The sequence below is a fragment of the Staurois parvus genome, unplaced genomic scaffold (genome assembly GCF_062004578.1).
Source record: "Staurois parvus isolate SC_StPar_1 unplaced genomic scaffold, SC_StPar_1.0 ptg000678l, whole genome shotgun sequence".
In the NCBI taxonomy this organism is placed as follows: domain Eukaryota; kingdom Metazoa; phylum Chordata; class Amphibia; order Anura; family Ranidae; genus Staurois; species Staurois parvus.
The window spans coordinates 2,030,747-2,054,391 of NW_028318474.1; the positions used below are offsets into that span (position 1 = coordinate 2,030,747).

General features: G+C 46.3%; 2 protein-coding genes across 2 annotated transcripts in view; both read right to left on the reverse strand.

Annotated features, from left to right (window-relative positions):
• LOC149447654 (tudor domain-containing protein 15-like) overlaps window positions 1–5,592 on the reverse strand; it is a 73,628-nt gene extending 68,036 nt beyond the window's left edge. Inside the window, exon 1 of the mRNA XM_089652246.1 lies at window positions 453–5,592. Within this exon, the coding sequence (XP_089508372.1) occupies window positions 453–5,592 (5,140 nt within the window). The remainder of the gene's footprint in view (window positions 1–452) is intronic.
• Window positions 5,593–19,778: 14,186 nt separating this feature from the next.
• On the reverse strand, window positions 19,779–23,568 carry LOC149447655 (serine/threonine-protein kinase SBK1-like). Its single transcript, XM_089652247.1, has 3 exons — window positions 23,451–23,568; window positions 22,192–22,394; window positions 19,779–20,393 (listed from the first exon to the last, which is right to left on the reverse strand). The coding sequence occupies exons 1-3, from the start codon at window positions 23,566–23,568 to the stop codon at window positions 19,779–19,781; spliced, it is 936 nt and encodes a 311-aa protein (XP_089508373.1).
• Between the last annotated feature and the right edge of the window lie 77 nt (window positions 23,569–23,645).

Sequence of the window (23,645 nt, forward strand, 5' to 3'; positions counted from 1 at the left end):
CTCTAGTTCCCTAGTCTCCTCCTCCCATGCCCACCTCCAGGACTTCTCCAGGGTGTCACCCATCCTCTGGAACTCCCTACCCCAACCCATCAGATTATCACCTACTCTCCTCACCTTTAGGTGCACCCTGAAAACCCATCTCTTCAGGGAAGCCTACCCCACCCCCAGCTAACTTGCTGACCTCCTCCACTCTTCCTACCACCCCATCCCCCACAGCTATCTCCTGTGCCACCATCCCCTCCCTCCTAGATTGTAAGCTCGAAAGAGCAGGGCCCTCAATCCCCTCATGTTTTGCATTGTATTGCTATTGTTTTGTCACATTCTGTCCCCCTTTGTAATGTTCGGCTCTTTAAAAATACTGTATAATAATAATAATAATAGAACTTAGGTACAGTTGAATATAAACAACATTATGGTCAGTTGTAAAGAAAAAAAAAAAACAAAAGGCATACCTATATTAGGGCCAGCTTCATCTTCCACTCCAGGAATAGGGCGGTCCAAATCTTCAATTCTAAGCTGCTTTTCCTCCATCATCTGTTTTTCTTCAGTTAACTCTTGCTTTCTAGATGCTGACTCTGCAAGGTTTGAGGATTCTTTTTTGCCTACTTGCCAGAAGCGTTCCATTTCATCATTAATATCCAGTTCATTATATTTCAATCTTACAAGTGCCAGAGGAATGTTGCACATGTCATCCTGTATATCTTCAACAATCAACTCCAGTATGTCTTCTGTAGCACGTTGAAAGAAATAATCACACCCCTCTGAAGTCCATGTACCGGCAGCAACATTAAATCCAGCAAGGCAGCAAGGGAAAGCATAAACTGGGACACTTGCAAGAGTTGTAGGAAGCTGTCGAATTTCATCTCTAGCAACATTCTCCACATTTCCATAGTCAACAAACCTTACAGTAGCGACATCAGTCTCCATTTTGGAAACAAGAGCCCGGTACCAGTTATTGTCTTCGCTGTACATAACATTGCAGGGGCTGCCAACCTCAATGGTTTCAATAAAATGGTCATCGCGGACAGATTTTTCTCCAGCTTCCTGAATTTGTTTGGCTAGCGAATCAAATTCTGTTGTGCTTAACTGACACCAGAAGTAATCAGGGCCGTCTACAGAACTTACAAAGACTTTTACCGTTTTTTCAGTTTGTGGCAAGTTCCAGGTGAACATTTTAATGACTGCCACATCGTCCTGTCTTGTTTTCCATTCAGCTGTTTCTTTTCCCTTCTCTTCCTCTACTAAAGGTTTTAGGAAATCATTGATGCAGCCTTTGTTATCATAAAGAACTACATCCCATTTACTTCCTTCCAGTTTTACAAACTCACACTCTAATTGATGGTCAAATACGCGTTCATAAAACTTTCCCAATATCTCTGGACTGTTGGAGACAGAAGATTCCCCATTAGTAGAATTTAAAGAACAGTGAATACTCTGAGCAGGAATAGAGTGCAGCTTATGGGGAAGTCTGTATATTTTACAATTGGAAATCACAGAAGTATTGCCATAGTCTATGTATTGCACATTTAAACCTAAAGCAGTTTTCTGTTCCACAACTGCTCTGTAGTACAATTTATCACTAGCAAATAAAGCACAAACCACATCCCCAATGCTGACATCCTTTTCAGATACCACCTCATAGGTACTCTGGTCACAGTTTAAAAGTTTGGAAATCTGGTCCAGTAAGCTAGTCTCTACAGTCTGTACATAAAAGTCAAACACGGTTTTTGCATGGGAAACATACACAGGCAATTTTTCGCCTGAAGAGACATGTCTCGTGGAAATGTCACTTATCTTTGTTATAGCGTGAGCCGGTGTGCTACCGCAAGGCTTTGCGACTGTATTTGGTTTGGGACATAACTCTTTACCAAAATTTGGGTCTGAGTTCTGACTTGATGGCGTATCATAGTAGGAGTGGCTTTGTGAACTCTGGAATTTAGTCATCTCTTTCTTTCTCACACTAGAGTCTGGATTGGCGACTCTGTCTTGGTACAATGTACTTTTTGAATTGCTCAGAAAAGGCAGGAGATCTTTTTTTTGTGAACTGGGCTCCTGATATTTTGCATTGTTCTCCCCATCTGCCTGATGCTGAAACGACATCTGAGTTCCTGGGAAGCATCGGTTTCGTTTTGGCAGTACTGTACTACTGTCCGTGTTGGCAACATTACCCCCTCTAGTCTGTGAGCTCTGCCCCAGAACTGATTCACACGGTCTCTCTCCATTTACAGTTTTTGTTTCATTTTGATTGAATTTTGAGGATGGTTGACTGCTGGGATGAAAAGCTGGCTTGCAAGTTAATGTATTTTTAGGAATATTTAATCCCAGTCGGCTTTTGAGAGTTGCATTGATTTGCTCATTACCGTCATAGAGTTCCACTAATAACTTCCCATCAGCTTCTTTGGCAACAACTAGTGCCCTCAAAGATCTGTCCCAAACAATGCTTTCAAACCAGGTCACAACTTCTGTTGGAACAATTAATGGAATATCAGGAAAGGAACATTTAATTGCCTGCATTGGTAAAAGTAATAGATCATGCTCCTCATGCACAAGTGGTCGGAGATCATCTACTGCGACTTTTTCAGTGTTTCCATAATCCACAAAAAACACCTCTGTCCTATCAGTCTCTGAGCAGATAAAACCACGATACCACTGCTGGTCAGTGAATTTTGCAAGACACAGTGGTCCACAGAAAGGCAATTTCAAAAGCGGGTTTTTCTTGCAAGTTTTCCTACTAGCTTCTGTAATCTTTGCAAGAGTGTGTGTATTCTTTGACAGCTGGCAGTAAAACTCCAAAGAAGGATTGACATGTGTGATGGAAACCTCTTCCTCACTTCCCGTTTTAATGTCATGCAATGAATAGTAAAACGACTGAAGGTGCACAGATGGCGCAAGGGTCTCATGCAAAAGATATTTCGCAAATCCTCTCTTTGCCAAGTTAGTGCAAATGTTTTCAAATGGAGTGTACAGATCTACTATATTAAAAAGTTCTTTATCTACAAAAGCTGTGGCATAAAACATGCAGTGGAATTCAGATCTTTTTGATGCTTTTTCAACAAAATCACGAAAAGCATTGGTGGCTTTAATGTCCCAATTAAAAGGATTGTTTCCTATTGGGGCAATCATGTTGTATAAACTACACTTGAAAGCATGAGATTTTACATGAAAAAAGCCACTGGCCATTGCACGCAGGTTTACAACAGGAACCATCTCTCTCATCCCATAATCCACATACAATACTTCCACACTATTGGACTGTGTTTCACTCACTGGGATATCTGTAATGAAGCCTCTGTACCAAGTTCCATTTTCTGGGCTCCTAGCAAAGCACACATTGGCATCAGGCTCAAGAGCTTTGTCTGTAACAAGACAATACATCTGTATTGAATCCATCAAATTATTTAGAGCCGAGGTCTGTGCTTTATTTTGACACCAAAACAACCCAGGATTTTCTATATGGGAGACATTCACTTCAATAGCTGTACCCGGTTCAAATAGCTGGTCTTCATAGGGTGAATAGTGTATCCGTTCATCACCTGACAGTTCTACAATAGCCTTTTGCTGTTCACTCTCCATTAAACCGGAATTAAACACAGGCTGGCTTGGGATACTATAACTACCTCCATTTTCCCCCATTTGCACAACGGTAATGGTTTCAAACTCTTCATATCTTGCATGCCCCGCCAATGACAATACCTTTCCTACATTTCTTTCATCTGTTCTAGATTGATCATGGATTTCTACAGTGTACTTATCAAGATTTTTGGATATCACATGTATTACAAGCTTCTTATTAACAACGGTTACTTTAAAAGCAAGGATTGCTTCTTGGCTCCAGCTCCTTCCCAAGGGATAGATGTCAATCAGACAGCACCTGATGGCCAATGCCGGCAGGCCTTTAAATTGGGCAGGCAATTCTTTGACATTATACCAGTCGGTCAACTCAACATTTCCATGGTCCAAAAAGTAGACTTTGACTAGCTTATGATCAATGGCAACAATTTCAGCCCGATAGTACATACCGTCTTTGAATTTGGCACAGCAGATTTGACCAGGCTTAGGTTTCATTATAATGCCCTCTAACTTGGAGGCCTTGGAATACATGCTGGTGATAAGATCCACCATCTCCTTGTGTTTTCCGGAGTCCCTTTCAGTCCGAACATAAAAATTGGAAGGATCAAAAATAAACTCCACCACTGCATCATAGAAAGTGCTGGTCTTTAGCTCTACGGTGGAAAATTTAGGGACATAAAAGTTTTCTTCAGGTAACTTTAGGGGATCGGTTTTCTCCCCATCTTCTTCAGGACAGAGGGGTGCCTGAGCAACAGCGGGAATGACAGAGGTGTCAGACTTGGATCTCAGGTTTTGAATCCGCGTGCCAAAAAAGTAGTTGAGGTTAAGCCCATCTGCAGCCATTAGGGTGACCACATACAAGTGTTCATAGGAGTTGAAGAACTGAATTGTTGCACTCATCTGCTTCCCCTGTAGCAAGGAGCGCAACTCTGCAATTAATGATGGCTCCAAGCCCATTCCTCCATCTGAAATCCCGTACAAAGCACACCGAAACGTGATCACCGGCATACGAAAGAAGTCCGCTGCCAGTGTACGCAGGCAAGTCAAAGGCACAACCTCTCTGCGCCCCCAATCTACGTGGATGACCGTAGCTACCTGGCGCTCTTGAAAAACCTCCTGCAACAGCGAGCGGTACCAGCGTCCATCAGCTCCACGGGACGCACATGGCTGTCCTAGCTTAAAAGGGTTTTGATAGGCATGATTTCCACATCCACCTTGCACCATGTAAAAATGCTGCATGCTGTCTGAAAGGCTGTGGACCTCTTGCGCCATCCTAAGGACCTGGCAAAAGATGCTGTGAGGGTCAGACACTTGAGTGACCATCACCTGTTCTGTCACACCGCTCTGAAGGCGCAGATAGTTGTAATCTATGCTTTCCTCTTGCCAGGGACCTCTTTGCCCTGTACCATTCATGGCAGAAAATGGAGGGTGATGAGTTGTACTACTACAGCCAAGCAAAGCAAGGAATGCCGGTTCAAGAATGGCTTTGGCCAGTCCACGTAACAGAGCCTGTTGTGTGACCTCACTGGCTTCCAGCAGCACCAATCCTTGAGGGAGGAGGAGGTCCTGCACCTGACCTTGGACTTCCTGTCCTTGCAGTGAGTAGAAGTAGTTCAGGGAGCTGTATTTCCAGTGCTGGCCTGTAGGGGGCACCAGGCCGCTCAGAACGCAGACCAGCATGTGCTGCGGCAATGGGAAAAAAAGGGAGGCCTGGGCCTTGCGCAGCCTGCTGACATTCACTGAGGTGCCAGCTCCCTGTTCCAGCAGGAACACCTGATAGTCGGCTCCTCGCTGTAGTAACACTTTACAGCGCTGCCACTGCCCACCCACCTCGGCAAGGCACAGCTCACCCGCCTGGGGCCTACCCTGCTCCCCAAACGCCACCGCCTGGGCCGGCTTCTGACAACTGTGCTCCTCCTTGGTGTCCTCTAAACTTCCCCACAGCTTCACCACCGGCACTTCGGCCCGGGCCTCCACCCGACACACCCGCAAACGGATAACACAGCCCACCGCAGCCGCCATGTTTTCTGCCTCGTGCGACGTAGCCACCAAAGCGTCTGGAGGCCACGCCCCATGGTTCCTAGGCGGACCCAACGCAAGGGCGGCCCGCTGGTGACATCAGCGTTTGGCGACGGATTCCTTTCATGGTCCGGGCGGAAGTGGGATAGTGGGGTTCCCGGGTTTGGTCTATGGTTCCCGATCTGTCATCTTCATAAAACTTATATTAAATGTGCCCCCAACTATACGCATTATATATTCATGGATTCTGAATTATCCACTTCACACACCTGTAACATATAACCTGAACCCTTCATACGCTCTGTATTGTTAAACATGGCTCCTTACTATTACCCTTCAGAAATGCTGTATTGGACGTGGCTCCCAACCAGGGGCGGACTGACTACTCATGGGGCCCCTGGACAATAGGGGATCATGGGGCCCCTGTGTCCTTGCCCAAACTCAAAAAAGCCTATGAAAAAGGTACCAGGGGCATCTCATGGGGCCCCCTTCCAACCCCGGGCCCTTGGGCAGTGCCCGAGTTTCCAAATGGTCAGTCTGCCCCTGCTCCCAACTAATCCCCCTCAGAAACGCTGTATTATTGAACATGGCTCCCAACTAATCCCCCTCAGATACCCTCTATTAAACAAGGCTCCCAACTAATCTCCCTCAGAAACGCTGTATTGGACATGGCTCCCAACTAATCTCCCTCAGAAACACTGTATTATTAAACAAGGCTCCCAACTAATCCCCCTCAGAAACACTGTATTGAACATGGCTCCCAACTAATCCCCTTCAGAAACGCTGTATTATTAACCGCCTCCCACCCGCCATATAATAATAATAAAATGACGGACGCAAGGCGGTTCTCTCGTTCTGGGAGGACGTCACATGATGTCCTCCCATTCTAAGTGCGCATGCATGGCTCCAGGAGCGCGATTGGCGGTGCACTGTTTCCCTGGGACACAGCAGATCACCGATCAACGGAAAGAGCCAAAGATGTTGGCTCGGTCATGTGATCAGCTGTGTCCAATCACAGCTGATCGCATGTAAATAGGGAAATGACGTTTAACGGCATTTCTTTTTTCACGAGCTGTCACGCTGACAGCTGGAGAAGAGAGGAGAGCCAGTAATCGGCAATCCTCGGAGGGGACATGTATACAGACCATCAGAGCACTGATGATCAGTGTGCCCTGATGATCTGTGTAGCCCCAGCAGTGACACCTGTCAGTGTCCATCAATGCCACATATCAGTGCCTACCAGTGCACATCAATGCCACATATCAGTGCCCATCTGAGCTGCCTTTCAGTGTCACCCATCAGTGCCAGTCAGTGCCACCTATCAATGCCAGTCAGTGCCACCTATCAGTGCCGCCTATCAGTGCCAGTCAGTGCCGCCTATCAGTGTGCATCAGTGCTGCCTATCAGTGCCGCCTAACAGTGCCAGTCAGTGCCGCCTATCAGTGCAAGTTAGTGCCACCTATCAGTGCCGCCCATTAGTGCCACCTATCAGTGCCATATATGAGTACTGCCTTTCAGTGCCCATTATTGATGCCTGTCAATGCCCATCAGTGCCACCTATCAGTGTCCATCTGTGCAGTCTATCAGTGCAGCCTCATTAGCGCACATCAGTGAAGGAGAAAAATCACTTATTTACAAAATTTTATAACAAAAACTAAGAAAAAATGTTTTTTTTTTCAAAATTTTTAGTGGTTTTTGGTTTGTTTAAGAAAAAATAAAAAACCCAGAGGTGATTAAATACCACCACTATCTGTCCCAAAAAAATGATAAAAATTTCATATGGGTACAGTGTTGCATGACCGCGCAATTGTCATTCAAAGTGCAACAGCTCTGAAAGCTGGAAATTGGCCTGGGCGGAAGGGGGTATAAGTGCCCTGTAGGCTATTGGTTAAACATGGCTCCCAACTAATCCCCTTCAGAAACACTGTATTATTAAACATGGCTCCCAATGAATCCTCTTCCTATTAGGCGTGGTCCACACTGGTGCGCTGCAGTTTGGTTGTCTACCGCGATAGTAAGGCCTGCTTCACGCCTGTGCAGATTTGCGGGCCACATTAGCGCGGACACAGCAGCCCATTCATTTGAATGGACTGCTGTGCCTGCGTTTCCCACAGAAAAAAACATTCATGCACCTTTTTCAGAACACGGCCGCAGGGAAATCGCATGGTGCAAAAGCACCATGCGATTTCCCTGCAGTTCCTGCACCTGCAAACCTACTGAGATGCGTGGGGGTGCCATTTACCCCGTGCCTACTGGGCACTTATACCCTATACATATATATTTCTTCTATTTGACCATGCGTTTTCTTGAAAGCCTGTCAAAGTCCTACATACTGCATTTTTTATGTACTTTAAGAAAACACACAGTCTACAAGAAGTCAATGGGATCCCACCTAAAACCGCGTATAAAACACATACAATCGCACTACTTCTAAACCGCAGTGCATGGTATGAACATGGCCGTAAGCATGGCATTCAAATGATACCCTTCATATGCATTGTATTACACATGGCTCCTAACTGGTCTCCTTCATATACATTGTATTATAGGAGAAGTAAAGCCAAAGCCTTTTGGCTATACTTCTATGGATCACAGCAGTTCAGTGTGTTCTGCACTCTTGTGACTCACTGTCAGCTGACATCACAGAGTCGGTCCAGGCTCTTAAAAGATCCTGACCATATGGTCAGGATTGGCCAAGAATCCTGGACCAACAGCTGGCTCAGCCTCTCATCAAGCCTCTGAGAGCCTAAGCCAGCAGCTTCCACCCCCTCCACAGCCTGGCACTCCAGTGAGCGCTGGAGGAGTAGAGCATAGAGCCACCAGCTCTGTGCTCACTGAAGGCTGAGAAGTGAGCTATCAGGGTTTTTTTTTTTACTGAAACCCATACTTCTCTTTTAAACATGGCTCCCAACTGGTCCCGTTCATATACACTGCATTAGGCCAGGTTCACACCGGTATACTGTAGTTTGGGTGCAGTGCAAATCTATGAGGGGTCTTCAAAAGGTTTCCGCACTTTTATACATATACAGTATATACAGTTACCGGTCACTTTATTAGGTACAACTTACTAGTACCAGGTTGGACCCCCTTTTCCCTTCAGAACTGCTTTATTTCTTTATGGCATAGATTCAACAAGGTGTTGGAAACATTTTGGAAAAGATTTTGGTCCGTATGGACATGATAGCATCACACAGTTGCTGCAGATTTGTCAGCTGCACATCCATGATGCGAATCTCCCGTTCCACCACATCCCAAAGGTACTCTATTGGATTGAGATCTGGTGACTGTGGAAGCCATTGGAGTACAGTGAACTCATTGTCATTTTCAAGAAACCAGTTGGAGATGATTTGAGCTTTGTGACATGGTGCATTATCCTGCTGGAAGGAGCCATCAGAAGATGGGTGCACTGCCACCCGGTGTGGTCTTCTGCTGCTGTAGCCCATCTGCTTCAAGGTTCGATGTGTTGTACGCTCAGAGTTGGTATTCTGCATACTTTGGTAGTATTGAGTGGTTATTTGAGTTACTGTTGCCTTTCTATCATCTAAAACCAGTCTGCTCATTCTTCTCTGACTTCTGACATCAACAAGGCATTTTCATCCACACAACTGCCACTCACTGGATATTTTCTCTTTACAGACTATTCTCTGTAAACCCTAGAGATGGTTGTGTGTGAAAATCCCAGTAGATCAGCAGTTTTTTAAATACTCAGAACAGCCTGTCTGACATCAACAACCATGCCACGTTCAAAGTCACTTAAATCCCCTTTTTTTCCCCATTCTGATGCTCACTTTGCACTTCAGCAAGTCCTCTTCACCGTGTCTACATGCTTAAATGCATTGGATTGCTGCCACGTGATTGGCTGATTAGCAATTTGTGTTACCAAGTAATTGAACAGGTGTACCTAATAAAGTGGCCGGTGAGTGTATATGTTTAAAAAAGTGCAAAAACGTTTTTGAAGAACCCTTGTATATGTGGTTTTAGGTGCGATCTCATTGACTTTTATTAGACCATTCATTTTCATGAAAGTGCACCAAAGCTCTGTTTTCAGAAAGCGCATGGTCTAACACAGTGGTTCTCAACCTTTCTAATGCCGCGACCCCTTAATACAGTTCCTCATGTTGTGGTGACCCCCAACCATAAAATTATTTTCGTTGCTACTTAATATCTGTAATTTTGCAGTGGGAGGAATAGTGCCCCATCACTGATGTCAGTGGGGAGGAATAGTGTCCCATCGTTGGTATCAGTAGGAGGAATAGTGCCCCATCATTGGTGTCAGTGGGAGGAATAGTGCCCCATCATTGGTGTCAGTGGGAGGAATAGTGCCCCATCATTGGTGTCAGTGGCAGGAATAGTGCCCCATCATTGGTGTCAGTGGGAGGAATAGTGCCCCATCATTGGTGTCAGTGGGAGGAATAGCACTCCATCATTGGTGTCAGTGGGAAGAATAGTGCCCCATCGTTGGTATCAGTGGGAGGAATAGTGCCCCATCGTTGGTATCAGTGGGAGGAATAGTGCCCCATCGTTGGTGTCAGTGGGGGGAGGAATAGTGCCCCATCATTGGTGTCAGTGGGAGGAATAGTGCCCCATCATTGGTGTCAGTGGGAGGAATAGTGCCCCATCATTGGTATCAGTGGGAGGAATAGTGCCCCATCATTGGTGTCAGTGGGAGGAATAGTGCCCCATCATTGGTGTCAGTGGGAGGAATAGTGCCCCATCATTGGTGTCAGTGGGAGGAATAGTGCCCCATCATTGGTGTCAGTGGGGGGAGGAATAGTGCCCCATCGTTGGTGTCAGTGGGAGGAATAGTGCCCCATCATTGGTGTCAGTGGGAGGAATAGTGCCCCATCATTGGTGTCAGTGGGAGGAATAGTGCCCCGTCGTTGGTGTCAGCGGGGGGAATAGTGCCCCATCATTGGTGTCAGTGGGAGGAATAGTGCCCCATCGTTGGTGTCAGTGGGAGGAATAGTGCCCCATCGTTGGTGTCAGTGGGAGGAATAGTGCCCCATCATTGGTGTCAGCGGGGGGAATAGTGCCCCGTCATTGGTGTCAGTGGGAGGAATAGTGCCCCGTCGTTGGTGTCAGTGGGGGGAGGAATAGTGCCCCATCATTGGTGTCAGTGGGAGGAATAGTGCCCCATCTTTGGTGTCAGTGGGAGGAATAGTGCCCCATCATTGGTGTCAGTGGGAGGAATAGTGCCCCATCATTGGTGTCAATGGGAGGAATAGTGCCCCATCATTGGTGTCAGTGGGAGGAATAGTGCCCCATCGTTGGTGTCAGTGGGAGGAATAGTGCCCCATCGTTGGTGTCAGTGGGAGGAATAGTGCCCCATCATTGGTGTCAGTGGGGGGAGGAATAGTGCCCCATCGTTGGTGTCAGTGGGAGGAATAGTGCCCCATCGTTGGTGTCAGTGGGAGGAATAGTGCCCCATCATTGGTGTCAGTGGGAGGAATAGTGCCCCATCATTGGTGTCAGTGGGGGGAGGAATAGTGCCCCATCATTGGTGTCAGTGGGGGGAGGAATAGTGCCCCATCATTGGTGTCAGTGGGGGGAGGAATAGTGTCCCATCATTGGTATCAGTGGGAGGAATAGTGCCCCATCATTGGTGTCAGTGGGAGGAATAGTGTCCCATCATTGGTGTCAGTGGGAGGAATAGTGCCCCATCATTGGTGTCAGTGGGAGGAATAGTGCCCCATCATTGGTGTCAGTGGGAGGAATAGTGCCCCATCATTGGTGTCAGTGGGAGGAATAGTGCCCCATCATTGGTGTCAGTGGGAGGAATAGTGCCCCATCGTTGGTGTCAGTGGGAGGAATAGTGTCCCATCATTGGTGTCAGTGGGAGGAATAGTGTCCCATCATTGGTGTCAGTGGGAGGAATAGTGCCCCATCGTTGGTGTCAGTGGGGGGAGGAATAGTGCCCCATCGTTGGTGTCAGTGGGGGGAGGAATAGTGCCCCATCGTTGGTATTAGTGACACCAATGATGGGACACTATCCCTCCCACTGACACCAATGATACTTACCTTGCTGACCCCTGCTCCAGCCTGGGCTCGCTCTCCCTCTCCCATCTACATCCTGCATACCTGGCTGCAGCAGCAAAATTTGCACTTACCTGTCAGCTGTCTTCCTTCTCTGGCCTCTCTCCTCTTCACTCGCTCCTGCAGCTCCCTCGATCTTCGTTGATCTCCGCGCGCTGCCGCTCGGCTCCTCCTCTCCAAGCTCCACCTCCTCGCCGGTGATTGGCGGCCTGTGTGCTTCTCCTGAGCTACAGTTCCGGTGGCCAATCAGCGGCGAGGAGGCGGAGCTGTTGAGTGATCCCGGAGGTGTGGCCAGGTGACAGGGGCAGCATATCATCCCGCCCACAGATCGCCTGAGACAGAGGAGCGGTGTCTCGGTTCCTAAGACCATCGGAAATATGTGTTTTCCGATGGTCTTAGGCGACCCCTGGGAAATGGTCGTTCGACCCCCAAAGGGGTCGCGACCCCCAGGTTGAGAACCGCTGGTCTAACAGAATCCAAGGGATTGCACCTAAAAGCACATGTAAAATGCTCACACAATCGTGCTGCACCCAAACTACAACACACCAGTGTGAATACAGCCTTAAACATGGCTTCAACTGATCTCATGAATATGCATTGTACTACACATGACTCCCAACTGATCCCATGTATATGCATTGTACTACACGCGACTCCCAACTGATCCTATTCATATGCATTGTATTAAACGTGACTTCCAAATGATCACATTCATATGCATTGCATTACACGTGACTTCCAACTGATCACATTCATATGCATTGCATTAAACATGGCTCCCAACTAGTCCCATTCATATACACTGCATTAGGCCAGGTTCACATCGGTACATTTGGATGCAGTACAAATGTACAGTATATGTGGTTTTAGGAGTGATCCCATTGCCTTAATTTAGACTGTGTACTTTCATGAAAGCATGTCAAGGTCTTCATGCTGCATCTTTGGTGCACTTTCAGAAAATGCGTTGTCTAATAGAAGTGAATGAGATCACACCTAAAGCCACATGTAAAACACGCATACAATCACGCTGCACCCAATGTGAACATGACGTTAAACATGGCTCTCAACTGATCCCTTTCATACAAATTGTATTAAACATAGTATGCATGGTTTTAGGTGTGATCCTATTGACTTGTATTAGACCATGCATTTTCATGAATGCACATCAAAGTCCTGCATGCCACATCTGTGATGCACTTTCAGAAAACACATGGGCTAATAGAAGTCAATGAGATTGCACCTAAAGCTGCATTTAAAATGCACATTCAGTTGCATTGCACCAGTGTGAACATGGCCTTAAACATGGCTGCCAACTGATCCCCTTCATATACATTGTATTAACCAAGACTTCCAGCCAATCCCCTTCATATATATTATATTAAATATGGCTTCCATCTGTTCCCATCCATACGCAGTATATGAAACATTGTATTATAGAAGGACTCACAGTGGGTAGATTGCTAGCCACAAGGCCCCTGCATAAATCAATGTACTATTCAAAGTGCATGCACAGCCAAAACATTGGGAATAAAAGTATATCTCTGGGCAAAACTTTTTTTTTTAAGTAGAGCTAAATAGAAAGATTTATTTTTTGTGTTTTGATACAGTAATAGGGGGTTATAACCCCTGTCAGATTTGTTTTTTATTTTGCCATCTGTGTCACATTGGGGAGATTTCCCCTTACTTCCTGTTCCATATCCAAAACAGGAAGTGAAAGGAAATCCCTACAAAGTGAGGAAATTCCTGGTTGTCACTAGAGTCATCAAAACTAGTGTCCCCATTGGAAGAGTTCCCCTCAAGTGTTGTTTTGGGGACAAGCCAAAATTAGGGATTTTCTTTTACTTGCACTTTTGGTGATAACTGTAAAAATGACAAATAGAGAGGCCAAATCTCTAACAGGAGCACAGACAGCAACAAAAACCAGAAATGTGTTCTAATCCCTCTCCACTCTAAAACTACAAAAAATGCCTTTATACTTTAATTTCTGAAAAGAGAAGGAAAAGGTTAAAACCCTGTGCCAGTTTTTATAAAGCTGTCTATGTGCCACTGAGGACATTTCCCTTCACTTCCTTCCCAAGGGACACAATAGCAAGTAAAAGGAAATTTCCCCCTCTTAGACAGTTGTCATCAGATTAGGTGTCTCCATTGGAATATTTCAGCTAACCTATTGTTCTGGGGACAACTGTGAAATTTTGGGATTTCCCCTTACTGGTCACCAGGACAAAGAGAGAAGTAAATTTCCCCCAAGAAGGACACAAACAATAATATGAATGTCACAGCATGTTTAAGGACTCATTCACATGAGGAGTATGAAAGCCTATGACTGTAGAGGGCTGTGTTTAGCCACAGGTGTTCCGTGCATCCCCGTGAAAGCAGTCACATTGACGTCGCTGCATCCCAATTGACAGCAATGGAACTGCCTGCACGGGGATGTATGGAACACCTGTGTATCCCTATTTGGGTAAACATGGACCACAATGGATATATGCTTTAGTACACCCCATTTGAATGTGGCCAATCTCTTTCCCACTTCAGATTCCAGAGATATAATTTAAATGACAATGTTGTTCACTCCTTGCTTCATAAAGATCTCCCAGCTTATATGAGTATGTGGTTGATGGAATTGGATAGAGATCTCTCTGCCGCCAATTGGCAGACTTCTTTCTTATTTACCTATAAAACCACAATTTCTTTTTAGGTCCAGGAAAAGAATTTCAAGATCCTTTTGCGATGGTATAAGGAACCCTCCTCTCTACACCGAATATTTCCCTTCACACCTAGTGGTTGTTGGAGATGTGGCTTTGAGAGTGGCACCTATCTACACATCTAGTGGGACTGTCACAGGATCAAGCCCTTTTGGGCTCAGGTTTTTTCCATCTATAATAGAGCCTATGATGAGTCTTTGGGCTCTTTCACACGAACGTTCCAATTGGGTCCGCCTGCCCGTTTTTCAGGCATACCTGATCGTTCCTCTATGGAGTGATGGGTGTAAACGGACATGTGTCTGATCTGATCTGCCAAAAAGGGATAGATGGGGATCCAATTCTCCTTCCGTCCACCAGATTGGATCAGATGAAAACGGGCAGGCAGTCTGTTTTCATTCAACCGCCCATTGACGAGAGCGAGCAGCGGAGGGGACACAGAGCTGTCATCTACTTGTTCAGCGGGGATCAGCGGAGATATCTCCCGTTGAGCAAGCAGATCCACTAAACGGGTTCTTCACGTCTGAAAGAGCCCTTTAACTATGTTACGGCGAGTAAATAGATACCCAACATGTCATGCTTTAAAATTGCGCACGTTCGCGGAATGGCATAAAACTGTGGTACTTAAAAATCTCCATGGGTGATGCTTTAAAAATGACTACAGGTTAGCTATGTAAAGTTACAGGGGAGGTCTAGTGTGAGAATTATTGCTTTTGCTCTGACGTTCGTGGTGATACCTCATGTGTGTGGTTTGAACACCGTTTATATATATGGGCATGGACTACATATGCGTTCACCACTACGTGCGCACGGGGGGATGGGGGCACTTTAAAAAATTTTTATAAAGTTTATTTAATTGTTTTTTGGGGGGTTTTTTGCACTGTTCCTTTTAAAGAAAAATTTTATCACTTTTATTCTTATCACAAGAAATACATGCATCCCTTGTGACAGAAATAATTAGTGACAGGTCCTCTTTATGGAGAGATGGTGCCGCATCATTAGTGTCAGTGTGTGAGGAATAGTGCCCCATCATTGCTATCAGTGGGAGAAATCGTACCCCATCATTAGTGTCAGTGGGAGGAATCGTGCCCCATCATTAGTGTCAGTGGGAGGAATCGTGCCCCATCATTGGTGTCAGTGGGAGGAATCGTGCCCCATCATTGGTGTCAGGGGGAGGAATAGTGCCCTATCATTGGTGTCAGGGGGAGGAATAGTGCCCCATCTTTGGTGTCAGTGGGAGGAAGTGCCCCATCATTGGTATCAGTGGAAGGAATAGTGTCCCATAATTGGTGTCAGTGGGAGGAATAGTGCCCCATCATTGGTGTCAGTGGGAGGCCCAGAGGCATAGTGCCTCATCATTGGTGTCAGTGGAATAGTGCCCCACCATTGGTGTCAGTGGGAGGAAAAGTGCCCCCTCATTGGTGTCAGTGACACCAATGAGGGGGCACTATTCCTCCCACACTGACACTAATGATGGGGCAATATTACTCCCACTGACACCAATTATACTTACATCCCTGTGCCGCCCCCCTGAAAATTGCCGCCCTAGGCAAATGCCTTGTTTGCCTTGTGGCAAATACGCCCCTGGGACAAGTGAGGGGCAGTGGGACAGGAGGAGCGCAGCAGGACAAGTGAGGGGCAGTGGGACAGGAGGAGCGCAAAGGGACAGGTAGGGGGCAGCGTGATGGGGGGGCATGGGACAGGATCGGGGCAGCGAGACAGGAGAAGCGCAGTGGGACAGGAAAAGCGCAAAAGGATAGGTGAGGGGCAGTGGGACAGGATGAGCACAGAGGGACAGGTGGGGGGGCAGCATGACAGGGTTTATGGGACAGTATCGAGGCAGCTGGACAGGAGGAGCACAGAGGGACAGGTAGGGGGCAGCGTGACGAGGGGCATGGACAGGATTGGGGCACCGGGACAGGAGAAGCGCAAAGGAACAGGTGAGGGGCAGTCCTGCTTCCTTGATGACTTTGCCAGCTGGCTACCCTTCTTCCTCTCCTCTGAGCTACTTCCCTCATCCTTGGAGACTTCAATATCCCCATCAATGTCAACAACCCGGCCACCTCCCAACTCATCCGCTTAACCTCCTCCTTTGAGCTCACACAGTGCACACAGTCCTTCACCCACACTGGCGGTTCCCTAGACCTCGTCTTCTCCCAATCGCTGCACCCCCTGCCATCTCTCAAACACCCCTTTCCCCCTCTCTGACCACAACCTCATTACGTTCTCCATCTCCCGGTCCTCTAACACCTCCCCCCCCACATGTCAAACAATCACCAGCCGCAACCTCCGCAGCCTGGACCCTACCCCTCTCCACTCTGCAGCTGATCATCTCTACGACAGCATCCTTCCACTGTCATGCCCTGACCTGGCCACTACTGCGTATAAAAACCTGCTATCAGCTGCCTTAGACTTGTTGGCACCCCCAACCACACGCAGCACCAGACCCCGACCGCTCTTAATCTTAAACAGCGCAGTCATGCGCTGGAGCGCCTATGGCGCAAAACTAGATCCCCCCAAGCTTTCTCCCTCTACAAATCCGCCTGTCTCACCTTCACCTCCTCCCTCCATGCAGCCAAACAAGCCTACTTCGTAACCCTCATTAATACCCTCTCCTCCAATCCCCGCTGGTTCTTCTCCACCTTCAACTCCCTACTCTTCCCCCCCCCCACCCCCACCCAGTACCTCACTCACCACCCACGAGATTGCCGAACACTTCCAGAATAAAATCGATGCAATCCGTAAGGACATCACCAATGCTCAACCCACCTCCCCCCCACCATAGCCCCATCAACTCTCCCCTCCTCTGACCTCGCTACCTCCCTCCCACCCACCACACCGAACATCCCACACAACTTCACCTCCCCTACACTCCACTCCTTCAGCCCTGCTACCTTTGAGGTCACTAAGGTCTTCTCAAAAGCCCATCTCACCACTTGCCCCCTTGACCCTGTCCCCTCGCAACTCCTCCGGTCAACCTCTTCCTCCATCCTGCGCTCCCTCACCCAAATCTTCAATCTCTCCTTCTCTACTGGCACATTCACCTCCCCCCTAAAGCTCGCCCACATTACCCCCATACACAAAAAACCCTCCCTGGACCCCACTGACCTGAACAACCTCAGACCCATCTCACTGCTGCCATTCACTTCCAAGCTCCTTGAGTGCTTAGTTTACAATCGCCTAAGCGCCCACCTCACCGACAACAACCTCCTCGATCCCCTACAATCCAGCTTCCGCCCCCAACATTCCACCGAAACCTCCCTACTCAAAATCACTAACGACCTGCTATCCACCAAAGCTAATGGACACTACTCAGTCCTCTTACTCCTCGACCTCTCCATGGCCTTTGACACAGTTGACCACCCCCTCCTCCTTAACAAATTACACTCCCTTGGCATCAGAGACTCCGCTCTCATCCTATCTATCCCAACGCTCCTTCAGCGTTACCTATAATGCTGCCACCTCCCCCTCTCTGTTGGGGTCCCCCAAGGCTCTGTCCTCGGGCCCCTTCTCTTCTCCATCTACACCTCCTCCCTCAGCAAACTAATACACTCCCATGGCTTCAACTATCACCTCTATGCCGATAACACGCAAATTTACCTCTCCACCCCTCACCTTACCCCCTCATTCTCCGCCCGTATCAACCACCTACTGAACGACATATCGGACTGGATGTCGCTCCACTTCCTCAAACTGAACCTTTCCAAAACCGAGCTCCTAATTTTCCCCCATGCCTGCACCACCCTCTCCATCACAACCAACAACGCTACCATCAGTCCCACCATGCAAGCCAAGGTCCTAGGTTTCATCCTAGACTCTAACCTGTCCTTCCAACCCCATACCCAATCGCTGACTACCGCATGCAGGTTCCACCTCCCCAACATCTCCAAAATACGCTCGTTCCTAACCCCAGACACTACTAAACAACTCGTACACTCCCTTATTATCTCACGCCGGGACTAATGCAACTCCCTTCTCACCGGCCTACCCCAAAACAAGCTATCCCCGCTCCAGTCTATCCTGAACTCAGCGGCCAGACTCATCCACCTTACCTCTGTCATTCCCTCCACTGGCTCCCGATTGCCCAACGTATCAAATTCAAACTACTAACACTGACATACAAAGCCATTCATAACGCTGCCCCAATTTACCTCACTGACCTGAAACCCAAATACCACCCTACCCGTAATCCTCGCTTCTCGCAAGACCTCTTACTCTCTAGCTCCCTGGTCTGCACCTCCCACGCCCGACTGCAGGACTTCTCCAGAGCTTCCCCCATCCTCTGGAACTCACTTCCCCAATCCATCAGATTGTTCCCTACCCTCCTCACCTTTAGGTGCACCCTGAAAACCCATCTCTTCAGGGAAGCATACCCCACCCTCACCTAACAGCCGATCCCCTCCACTCCTCACTCCATTCCATCCCCCACAGCCATCTCCTCCTGTATCACCATCCCCTCCCTCCTAGACTGTAAGCTCGAAAGGGCAGGGCCCTCTAACCCTGGTGTATCGTGTATTGTTTTGCTACTGTATTGTCTCATGTCTTGTCCCCCATTCTAATGTACAGCGCTGAGCAAACCCTTTGGCGCTATATAAATACTCTATAATAATAATAATAATAATAATAACTACTGCAGAGCCGATTCCCTAACATAGCCCCCTTCCACTGTGAATGTTATAGCCCTCTCCTCTTTTGGAAGGGCCTATTTACAGTCTGTGCTGGCCCGGCTCTTCTGCTTCTCCCTTCAGATCCCTACAGAACCCTTTTTTAAACTGTCATAAGGGAGCAGAGGCATGAAGCAGAAATCTGGGCCAGCACACAGTAATGAGACACTACTAGAAGAGGATGAGGCACCTTCTTTTTTTCCAGCACATGCAAAGAAATATTGCAAGTAAGCATTTCAAATTTCCTTTGTGCTGTAGTTTAAGTTGGCAACAGGCTTTTTTTCTGTTTTCTTTTTTATATTAGATGCTGTCTGGCAATAAAAAACTGTGAGGTTCTAGCAGGTGCCTATTCAGAAGAGCGGGGAAAATGGGCCATGTGAAGTGGAGATAAAATAGTTTCATGAGACACTTAGGCTTTCAGCAGACAAACCTCTATTGCTTTCAAAGTTTTTTTTATTAGGTTTTATAAGTTAAAAAGGCATGCAGAATGTGAAATAATTTACTACTGTAATAGCACAAACCCAGTAATGGGGTTACAGAGCAATGGCATAAGCAGAAAGTAAGAGGGATCAATTTAAAAAATGTTTTGGGGAGTTTAAAGGCCACAGAAAAGTTGGGATGTAACAAGGCAAGTATAAACTGGCAGGTTAAGAGGACGGCTTGCAACTGTAGTTCAGAATCAAGTGATGCAATATGCCAGTATGTGCTGGTGCTCATGTAGATTCCTAGTGCTGCATAGAAAAGAGTTCTTCCTCCTCTGTGTCTTCCTCTTCTGTGCCTTCCTCCTCTGTCATTTCCCCTCTGCGTCTTCCTCCTCTGTCATTTCCACCTCTGTGTCTTCCTCCTCTGTCATTTCCACCTCTGAGATTTCTTTAGTTGTCCAAGTGTAATGAACACAGTTTATCATGGAAAGAACAGAGGGCTGAGAGTCAGGGTCCTGAGAAAGGAATTTTTTGAACATGTTCAGTGTCTCTTGTGTTAACATCTTCCAGTGAGCTGGTGGGGAAATGACTTTGGGACTCTTCTGCCAGGAGTTGAAGGCCTGGTACATGACATCCTCCTCCACAGAACTTTCCCAGGGATAGTTTCCTGTTAGAGCAAAAAAGAGGAGAACTGCTAAAGCCCAGGAATCCACACGTGAAGTTAAAACCAAGTACTCTTCGTTCTTCAAGGCACACAGCTCTGGAGTCAGATATGGGGTGGTGTGTGACAGTTTACTCACAAGGCTGCCAATAGCCTGAGAGAGACCAAAGTCACACAATTTGACATTGTGGCATTCCATGTCCATGAGCAAGACATTGTCTGCTCTAAGGTCTCTGTGCACCAGTCCTCGGCTCTGCATGAAATCCAGAGCCCTGGTCAACTGTGATCCACAGCGTTTTACCATTACTTCTGGAATTCTCACCTGAAAAACGAGACAGAAAACCTTTTATAAGACCTTTCAATATCACATGGAATACAATAAACTTAGATAATGTTATTTGGCTTTATTTGTTTTTAAGGAATTTGCAATGCTGACTTGCAGTTTTCACGAGTCTGTTCACCCAAAACTATGGTTTGTGTATGGGTTGAATCACCAAAAAAACCAAAGACATTTTTGTGACATTTTTCCTTGTTCCTTTTGTATGGCTGTCTCCTTTCATGCAATAAATAATTAGGGAGAACAGGGTTGATGTATTGTGAAGCATGTGCAAGACATTAATGTTTCTAGTGAAAAGAGCAGAGCTATAATGGAACGAAAATGGAAAGTTTTGTAGATTTTTATCTCAAACTCCACTATGTTTACCTTTTTAGTAGCAATCAATTAACTTGAGCTGACTTCAAATGTCATTTATAGATCTACTAAAACTTTAACAATTGCATTTGCATGATGAAGCTTTAATCTGCTTCCCTTGTTCTGGAGTGAGCCAGTTACTGATGCAGCACACTTTCACAGTAGCCTCATCAGGTCCATATCTTCTAAAAATCATATAGTTGTAAAGATGGGATATTATTGATCTCAAGATGTCTGTATTGAACAAAATGTGGAGTTGTTGGCAGTAGCAATCAATATTTTTTTTCCATAAATGAAAACTGTTTAGTTGATATCAGTAACAATTCTAATTTTTACTTTTGGTTTAGTAGGTCTCCTTTCTTAACCACCTCCCGCCCGCCATATAGTAATATGACGGACGCAAGGTGGTTCTCTCGTTCTCACCGCGCATGCTCAGCTCAGGGAGCACGCAGCGTGGCGATCGGCAGAGGGACACAGCGGATCACCGATCACGGAAAGAGCCGAAGATATCAGCTCAGTCATGTGATCAGCTGTGTCCAATCACAGCTGATCACATGTAAACAGGGAAATGCCAGTTATCGGCATTTCTTTCCTCTTGAGCTGTCACGCTGAGGGGAGATGTACACTGATCATCAGGGCATTGATGATCAATGTGCCCTGATGATCAGTGTAGCCCCAGCAGTGCCACCTGTCAGTGTCCATCAGTGCCTTGTTTCAGTGCTCATCAGTGCCTCGTGCCAGTGTCCATTAGTGCCACATCAATGCCACATATAAGTGCCTACCAGTGCACATCAATGCCACATATCGGTGCCCATCTGAGCTGCCTTTCAGTGTCACCCATCAGTGCTAATCAGTGCCACCTATCAGTGCTGCCTATCAGTGCCAGTCAGTGCCTCCTAACAGTGCCAGTCAGTGCCGCCTAACAGTGCCATATATCAGTGCTATGTATCAGTGCTGCCTTTCAGTGCCCATCAGTGATGCCTGTCAATGCCCATCAGTGCCACCTACCAGTGTCTCCTCATCAGTGCCCATCAGTGCCACCTATCAGTGTCCATCAGTGCAGCTTATCAGTGCCCATCACTGCAGCCTCACTAGCGCACATCAGTGAAGGAGGAAAATCACTTAATTACAAAATTTTATAACAAAAACTAAGAAGAAACTTTTTTTCATAATTTTCAGTGGTTTTTGGTTTGTTTAAGAAAAAATAAAAAACCCAGAGGAGATTAAATACCACCAAAATAAAGCTCTATCTTTCACAAAAAAAATGATAAAAATTTCATATGGGTGCAGTGTTGCATGACCGCGCAATTGTCATTCAAAGTGCGACAGCACTATAAGCTGGAAATTGGCCTGGGCAGGAAGGGGGTATAAGTGCCCTGTAGGCTAGTGGTTAAAGCTATAAACAAGTTATTTAAAACAAATTGCTCACCTCGGACTCAATTAGATGTTGTAGGGTTCCAGCTGTAGCCAGTTCCTGGGTCAAGATATAGTACTTCATAGTTTCAATGAAGATTGGGTAGGTGGTGATGATGCCTGGATTGTTGCACAGAGAGATGGACATGGATAGCTCTTTCAGAAAGGCTCTCAAGTTGGTCCTGTCCTTTCTCACCAACTTCATGGCCACTGGGTTACCTTAAAACAAATAAGACACATCAACAATTAGATCCTAAACAGGACTCGAAGGAACAGCACACAGATGCTTTTGTTGTCCATGGCAAACACTTCACCCTTCCAGTCTACCATACAGTGCTAGAAACATGACATGAAGGGGAGACTGTTTGTGAGGGCTAAAAAGTGAAACACACATTTTCTTCAGACAAAGGATATAAAAAAAAACAATTATTTAACAAATCACTGTTCTGCTTGGATCTCACAGGATCTGAAAGATCTGTCTTTGATTTTTATAGGAATCAATTGTATTCGTTTTTATACCAACCCCATATCACTGAAGATTACAAGATTGCTGCTTATTATGGTTTATCAAAGTCTTTTCAATTCCCATTCATTTTTCTAACTAATCTTCAATGAAGACTGGTTTATTATATGCTGCGTCCACAATGGTCTGCAAAACATGCTAAGATTTCTGCTTAGAAGGCCTAGCACAGCCAGCATTTTTCTTGGCAACCTGTTTATGTAAAGCCCCGTACACACAGGCTGAATATTGGGTGGTATCGGAAGGTTCAAAAGAAACCTGCTGACAATTTGGCCTGTGTATATGAAAGCTGGTCTGGAGCATAACCGAAAAAATTGTGCCAATCAGCGCTTTCAGCCAATGGCTGAGAGTGCTGATCGGTGTGTTATGACAGAGGACTTCCCCAGACAGAACACAATATCTTAGCAAGGAGATCGCTGTACTATTATTTTGGAGTGTGTACTAGGTTAGACATTCCATTGTCTATCAGAAGGTATACCTTGCAGTCATTGCACTGTTTGTTTTTAGCATAAAGTCTGCAAAAATCATCTAGAAAGCTCATAATTTACTTAGAGCTTGCCACTAGCTGGCTGCCATCGGCTAACATAAAATGCTAATACATATTTCATGTTTTGCCCGATTTTTAAAAATAAACTCTTTTAATTGTTTAATACTGAACATAATGAAAATTTATCAAACATGTCAACTAAGATGATACATTAAATACATCAATTAAAATACTTCTATAGTCATGCAAATTGATTGGTTTTACATACCTGTGGCCTTTTCCTGAACAAGTAGGACTTTGCCAAATGTTCCTTGGCCCAGCCTCTTGATGTACTGATAGTGACCAGAGAGTTCCTTAGCATACACAGTTGTAAATGTAGGTTCCATTGTACGGTGCTGGAGGGCAGGGGTCTTCTACCTATTGAAATGAAATGACACATTTTCAAAAGTCATTGAAAATAGGA

What these genes read in the sequence shown, in the direction of transcription:
- LOC149447655 (XM_089652247.1), bottom strand. Translation starts at nt 23,568, where the DNA reads ATGGAACCTACATTTACAACTGTGTATGCTAAGGAACTCTCTGGTCAC. An exon ending in TGTTCAGGAAAAGGCCACAG is followed by an intron (nt 22,395 to 23,450) that starts GTATGTAAAACC and finishes ATTTGTTTTAAG; the next exon opens with GTAACCCAGTGGCCATGAAG. An exon ending in AACATCTAATTGAGTCCGAG is followed by an intron (nt 20,394 to 22,191) that starts GTGAGCAATTTG and finishes CTCGTTTTTCAG; the next exon opens with GTGAGAATTCCAGAAGTAAT.